This window comes from Nannospalax galili, unplaced genomic scaffold (genome assembly GCF_000622305.1).
Source record: "Nannospalax galili isolate Female #2095 unplaced genomic scaffold, S.galili_v1.0 scaffold17, whole genome shotgun sequence".
NCBI classification, from domain to species: domain Eukaryota; kingdom Metazoa; phylum Chordata; class Mammalia; order Rodentia; family Spalacidae; genus Nannospalax; species Nannospalax galili.
Genome location: NW_008342276.1, coordinates 5585916 through 5593533, shown reverse-complemented (window position 1 = coordinate 5593533; position 7618 = coordinate 5585916). Strand labels below are relative to the sequence as shown.

General features: G+C 39.4%; 1 protein-coding gene across 1 annotated transcript in view; it reads right to left on the bottom strand.

Moving 5' to 3' along the window:
* Positions 1-1814: 1814 nt before the first annotated feature.
* Col14a1 (collagen type XIV alpha 1 chain) overlaps positions 1815-7618 on the bottom strand; it is a 241977-nt gene continuing 236173 nt past the window's right edge. Inside the window, exons 46-48 of the mRNA XM_029565850.1 lie at positions 6479-6556; positions 4285-4440; positions 1815-2708 (exon numbers count right to left, since the gene is read on the bottom strand). Coding sequence (XP_029421710.1) covers positions 2629-2708; positions 4285-4440; positions 6479-6556 — 314 coding nt within the window. The 3' untranslated portion in view covers positions 1815-2628. The remainder of the gene's footprint in view (positions 2709-4284; positions 4441-6478; positions 6557-7618) is intronic.

The following is a 7618-nucleotide window of genomic DNA, read 5'->3' as shown; positions in this document are numbered from 1 at the left end:
TTAGGTATGGAAGGCTTGGGCAAGGAAGAAGGAAGAAAAGAAAGATGAAACAAGGTTGTCCTGGAATTGAATCGGGGTCTTTCTGGAGATAAAATATTATTCTTGAACGACTATTCTCAAAAGAAACAGAGATTCTACCGAACACGATGAAAATTCTGAGGAGAAATGTTTTCTCTTTCGACGGGATGCCTTATTACTTTCAGAAAATGGCATGCACCTATACAGAAGTATATTCCTGCCAATGAAAGCAAGTCAGTAAAAATGCACTTCAGAGTCAGCTTTTATTACTGGCAACATATTGGAAACACACAAATCCAGAATCTGAGTTACACCTTTTATTTTGGACACGCAATCAAAAGCTGATATACTTGGTCCAAATGATGACGCATTCTAAACTAATGAAACTTTGCTGTAGCTTAAGTAAACAAATTCAGGTCACCAAGCAAAATCAAAGCCAATGGTATTTTTGCATAACCCAAGAATGATGTGAATGGATTAGAACCTCCGGTGATTTATATTTCACCACTGTAACAAACTGAAAGTCTTTGTAGTGCCATAGTATCAGACTATCCGCTCTCAAGAGCCAAACTCACTAAAAACATATAGACCAACCATCTGTCCTGCCACATTTAAATGTCACAGATTGAGAGACCTGGCAACATTCCAAGTTACTTAAGTTGGAAGAGCTCTCCCAGGGAATACTGGTCAGACAATATTGATTTGCCTTGTGCAAGTTTTTTCCCCACTCATTGGTCCTGTTTCTTCAGGCAAATTTTCAGCCATGACTTAAAGGGGATGGATGTCAGTTGCTTTTTCCATCGTCTGTCTATTTACCTAGGTTCTCAAAGGCACAGAAATTAAACCCTACTGGTTGAAACCCTTGTACAAAGAGGATTTCTTCTCTCTGGCATAAAGAACAAAACAGGGGATGCTTAGGAAGACAGAGGGTGGGAAAAACTGGTGATGCCATGAATCTCGCCTCCAGTGCTCCTAATCTGAGCTAGAAAGAATCCAAAATTTGGTTGTAAATGAAGTCATCGTAACTTTATAAAATTAGTTGTTACCCAGAGACATGTAACTGAGGGAAGGGAACTTACATTCTCGTCCATTTCCATTGCTCAATTATCAAACAATGGGACTCAAATATTTTTTCAAATACTTTTTTTTTTTCAAATAGTTTTCCTTTGAAAGAAACCAAGCTCTAGTTTAAGGGATAGCACCCATGAGATTTAATTTAATTTCTTCTCAAGTTTTTCAGGTTTTGCTTAATGCTAGAAGACAGAAGAGCTCCTTGGTCAACCATTGGCAAACATTCATAGAAGCAGAGTTGGTATATTTGCACTTCTTTTTTTAATTTTTATTTATTAATTTTAGTTTATATGTACAAGTATATTGCTTGCATGTGTGTTAGTGCAGTCATGTTGTGCAATGCCTGTGCAGATCAGAAGAGGGAATTGGATTCCCTGGAACTGGAGTTACAGACAGTTGTTAGCTGTCATGTGGCTGTTGGGAATCAAACCCAGGTCCTTGTAGGAACAACCAGTGCTCTTAGCCAATAAACCATCTCTCCAGCCCCACATTTGCACTTGTTTAGCTGCCTGCTATGCTATAAATGGCTACCCAAATCATTCTAGTGTCTTGGTGTCAAGTCTATTGGTTCTTCTGTGAAGCTGAAGGATGAAGGAATGAAGGCGTGAGCATTGGAATGCTTGCCCATAGGATGGTAGCTGCTGCTTTTCAGATGGACTCTCAATTAAGACCACAAAAGCTGAAGGTAACATTTTGAAGTGCAGTAAAAGAATCCACCACACACATTGTTTTAAACTTTTATTTGCTTGTAAAAAAAAGAATACAAAGCTGGTCTTCAAAAACTTATCTGCATATACAAAGTAATCCCTGTAGTTGAGGAGAGGCAATCCCTGGAACATACTGTTGGACAAATTATTCATAAAACATGGATCCCTTTTACATCAGAGCTGGTAGGAAGTCATTGTTTTACATAGAATAAAAACTATTGAAAAACTGAATCTGTTTTTAAAATTATCAAATCCAGAAAAGTTATACTCTAGCACATATTTCTGAACACCCATGAAACCAGATACTAAATAATCTCAAAATTGGACAGAATCAATTTAAACAAGAAAGAGGTAGTTTCACCCATGATAGTTTTGTTTTACTTATTGGCAAGGTTATTGCCATTGGCATAGTGTAAATGGTGCAGCTCTGAACTCCCGCTTCTACTGTTGGGCCCCATTTTCTTCCAATGTAACCATATCTGTCTTATTCTATTTAGAATTTGGGATGATGTAACAGAGGAGAGATTTCAGGGTTCTGTTTATCTTTTCCAGTTCTTCTTTGAGCATTTTTCTTTGCACAAACACCAAATTAGTTGATGTGTCAAGAAAACAGCAAAGGGGCATTGTTTTGATGGTATCATAGCTTAAGGGGATGTTTGAAATACATAATTTTTGTTAACATTAATATTAACCTGATCCATGAAGGAGATCCAGGCTGTTGAAATGAGCCCCGCCTCCCCCACAAAGTAGCATACAAACTACATAACAACATTTTGTGAGTAAAGTTCCTGAAGAGGTCTTGCTGTTGGTCTTTGGCTGTCTCCTGAGGTGGTCAGATCCCAGAGCCCCAGAGGTCCAAGGCTTCTTGCTCGTCTTGAACAGGTGTGAATTCAGGCTGATCTGGATGAGATGCTAAAGAGGAAAAGTGGGGGTGGGGACTTGATAGGATCCAGGAACTGTAAATGGATAATCTCCTTCACCTGGGTCCTTAGAGACACAGATTTGATCAGTAAACTGCAGATCCATCCCATGTGGGGAGAAAGCAATCGCTGCCTAACTCACCATGCCCCTTCCCCTTGAGGCTCAGTAAAAGGAGGAAGTGAAAGACACACCACAGAAACTGTTAGAAAACTAGAATCATAGCCAATTGCGTAAATATTTTATGTTTTATTCATAAGAGGAACCCTGAAATGCAGTAGAAGGATGGAAGAAAAATTTAAATTTAAAAACCAGTCTTACGTTAGAAGCCCATCACCAGGGCACAGAGGGAAGAGGAGGTGATCAAGGGAGGAAGGCAGAGTAGGGGAGTCAGGAGGAAAGATGCTTATCCGTCTTTGTGTGGGGATAGGAAAGAGAAGAGGGCACAGTAAAGTAACTATTACAGAGCCTTTGTATAGAGGAGTTCAGGATAAATTCTTGCTGTGCAATCACGGGCAGTTGATTTCTATCACAGTTGACCTATGTGATTTTTTGAAGTTCCACATTATCACTCTGTCATGTTAGGATCAGGAAGGCAAGAGATTTGAAAGTGGGAAGGCAGGGGATCGGGTGAGGAAAAGAGGCATCCCCATTTTACGGGCAGGGGCTTAGTGGTGGTTGTGAACCAGTTTTGTAGCTATAGTCAAATGCCCAGGTCAATGCAACCAAAGTGTAGGATAGCCACTTCAGTGCTGGTAATCGTTATAAGGGATCAGATCTGAAGGGACAGGGTAAAGATTTGAGAGGACAGAGAGAGAAGAGATGAACAGAGAAAAACACATCAGCAAAACTTTGACCAATTCTTCTGGCAACTAAGGTTAAATTTCTCTTGAAAAGGAAAAGTTACATTCACCTACTAATTTGTTCACTGCCCTATAGACATCTCTGAACCTCTCTCTTGAAGTTTCAGAGAGTAACTATGTCTGAAAAGTCCCAGTTGTAGGAAGCTTAATCTTTCAGAATCTCAGTGCAATCATTAGTGGTGAGGCAATGGCAACATAACTACTCTTGTCTCTTCTTAAGACCTTCCTTGTTCACCTAAAATTCACACAATGGGCAGGATGTCATCTAGAAGAATTTGGGGGGCCCTGTTCATTATGGGTAAGGTCTAAATTTGAGGTTTTCCTAAAATAATAGTAAAATGTTGCAGGATGTCATGGCCACACTATAGCAGAAATATAGTAATGGGAAAGCCCCAAATGCTCAGCCATATGCCACAGATGACTCAGTAGGGGGCCAAATCTATCATCTGGCAAGTGCTCTACCATTGTATTATATCTCCAGCCCATGGGTCACTATTGGGAAGTGAAAGAATCTTAAATGTATTGTTATTTGACTTTCTTCTAAGGATTTTTAAGTAGACTCTGCAGTGATATTAGCACTTACAGAAGATAACGTAAGGAAGCGAACGCCCAGGCCCTACTTCTCTTTCCTACCTATGCAACTTTGCACCCAAGCCACATTTTGTTAGTAATGTCTACAAAGCTGTGCAAAGCTGCCTCATACTTACCTCCCACACCATAGGCAGAACATGATGATGGGTCACAATATCCAGGCTGGCCAGAAGGACCTTGTGGTCCAGGTACTCCCAGGTGCCCTGGGGGACCCCTTGGTCCAGGAGAGCCAGGCGGCCCAGGGTTGCCAGGCCGACTTTCCCCCGAAGGTCCTAAAAGGCAACAACATATGAAAAGACTTGATCATTTACCACAATAGGGTGAGCTGTGAGACCACCACGAAGTAAACAAAAATTTTAAAGAAGCAACTCTATATATACATCTAAACAATTAGTATACTCAGCCTCTCTACATAATAGAGCGCTTTTTCTTAAAGCAGATTACCTGGGCAAAGGAACATACCATAATCACATGTTCTCCTAGAAAACAGTGCTTGTAATAAGCTCTAGAATCTGGCATGCAAAAATGTATGACCTCTTGAGCATTAAAGGAAAGGTGGAGGCCATTGTCAAAACCTCATTTTCTGAACGGAGCTCTTGTTCTCCAATATGACTCTTTATGAATTCAATTCATAGGCATGCACACATCTGTACATGTATACACATACCTAGATGCATTCAGATCACAGCCTCATAAACTAAAATTGTCATGTAAATTAGTACTGGTTTATGGTCTCAGCTAATTAAATTAGTCTAGGTCTAAAAAACTTTATCCTGGAAAAGATGAATGGAAAGTAGTTTAAAACTTGGCCCAGTACATTAATTTAAAATTCTTTAGGCCATCTTACATCAATTAAGAACTTTGAATGGAAATAAGGAGTGGTTAAAATGTTTTTTTGCCTTTAAGAAATTTGTTGGGTGGATATTTTGGTTTGCATGCCTGTTGAATTTTAGGCCTGGCTTTTCTCAGTGTTTATAAGACAATCTTCAACTAGAAATAAAATCATTCAACCTTATGGACGGGAGAGGGAGCATAAATTTTCTTCAGGAAAATGGCCTCTGAGTGGCTACTCATGTTCCAGTAGATGGTTCTATATCCATGTACATATAGACAGCACTAAACTGTCTCAGTGGGTTTAAAAAAAAAAAAAGCATGCACGAAGTTGGGAGGGGAAAGCAATGAAGAGATAAGAGATGAGTTGGAGGAAAGGGAATGGAGGGTGGATTGATCACACATTGTATGCATGTGTGAAAATTCTCAAACAATAAAATAGAAAATCACGCACCCAGCACTGAAATTAAAAGCAGAAGCAAGTATCATTTTTATTTGAATAGTATGATGCCTCAAATACATTCAGTTCCACTCAGTCAATTCTCACCAGCCACCTGCCCTTTGTAACACATGATGCTATACTAGTTCCTTATACAATCTCTAACAGTAGAAGTATTTATAATCAAGATGGACCTATTGTTTTGGGGCTATGCTATACCAGTTCCTTATACAATCTCTAACAGTAGAAGTATTTATAATCAAGATGGACCTATTGTTTTGGGGCTATCTCTTAAAAGACAACTGCCAAAACCATTGTACTATTAGAAAGAAAAATCTACGAAGCATTTGACTTGATGTGGCTAAGAATAGTGTTGTAAATAGAATAGGATGCAAGCTTATATTACCAATAACAAGTTGGATCATCTGGAGATCATTTGAAAAACACATGATGTTGTACTCAAAACTCAAAACTTCCAAAAAGCTCATTTGGCCAGACAACCACAGTAGAAACTACCAAAGTTTCTCAAATTTCCTTGTGGTTCTCTAGATTTCATGCCTCTCTTATAGTTCAGCTGAGGCTGTGTGACTAGCTCCGGCCAGAGAAGTATGAATGAAAGGAAGACATCACTGGATTTAAGAAGTTGAAACTGATGGGCCTTATTTCTCTTTCTCTTGGAGGCTGCATTATTCATGATGGATGTCATGGGGTTCAGCATGGGGAATGTTCACCTCACACAAGAGAGTTTGTGAATGTGAAATAAAGCTTCATTTTGTCAATCCACCAAGCACTTGGGATTTATCTGTTACTATACCCTAGTTTAACTCATGCAATCAAGATGAGTCCAGATGAGGTGTGATATTTTAGGCTTATATAGTGGGAGGAATGTTACCAGTGCATTGGCCTTGCAATAAAAATAAGTGAGGAATGTGGTTACTCCAGTTGACACAATAATGGCAGATGCTCATTTTCCTGATCTGTGACACGAAGTTAACATAAAGGTTTATATTTTACAGTTTCTAATAGATAGAAAGACTTACCTGCTGGCCCAGGGGGGCCTCTTGGACCTTGAGTTCCAATGCCTGGATTACCTTTCTCTCCTTTGACACCAGTTATACCTGTTTCCAAAAGAATAGGAGGAATTCTCTTTAGAATTAAATCTTGGAAGTTTCATTTTTATATGTTACAAAAGTACTTCTCTGATGAGGGCAATGGAGCCAGTTTATGGTACAGGTATTTTAGGATTTTAAATTAAATTCTGACATGAGTAGTTTATGCAAAAGCACATTATAGAAGACTGGTTCCGTATTATAGTTCTGTGCTTGCTATAATACAAGAAAGTTTATCTTTCTCCTTCCTACTGAAGTTGTACAACATGCCAGGAACTGGCCTGTATCTTTGCACATACCAAACTGTTCAACATACTCAGTGGGCATTCTGTAAGCAGTACAATAGAAATCACAAGTGAGCATGTCTAACATTTTCCTGTCAGTCCACCCCATAATATCTGAAAAAGCCATGAATTATATTTAGACAACAAAGTTCTGGAGATCATGAGTTTCCATGAAGAAGTTGGAAGCGTCAGGCAAGCCTGTGTTTGATTTGGCTGACTCAGCCCCATAAAAACTTAAATCTATTTGGGTTTCTTTTCCACTGAGAAAACCTCTTATTCCAAACAACTTACCATATTCTTAACAAACTATACATTTTTTGCAGGCAAAAACAACAAAGAAACCTATATTCTGGCACTGCATTATCGAAATAGATTCTACTGGGAGACCACCAGGCTGGTGACAGCACCTGCCAGAGGCCGAAACTCAGTCCAAGACAGGTGGCATTAAATTGGAAGCCGGTTCTCCTGCTCACTCTGTGTAGCATCTTTGCTGCGTGGTTTTTGAGGGCAACAATTCTCTGAAACGTTAGGGTGTAGACCAGCATCTCCCTTTAATAACAACTACTGAGAAATAATGTCTAATTGGTAAAGCCTAGAAGAAAACTTTAGTAGCGAGAATAGCCAGTTTAATAGAAGCAGTCATCTAAGAGATTAGAAATTCTAATTATGAGTAAGAAGCAGTTCAACAGAGGTAGGATCATGGGAGCAAGGGTATTAGTAAGGAAGAAAGGGGGGGAAGTGCAGGCACCTTAAGTGGGAAAACCATGATAGAGGGGGGAGAATTGTT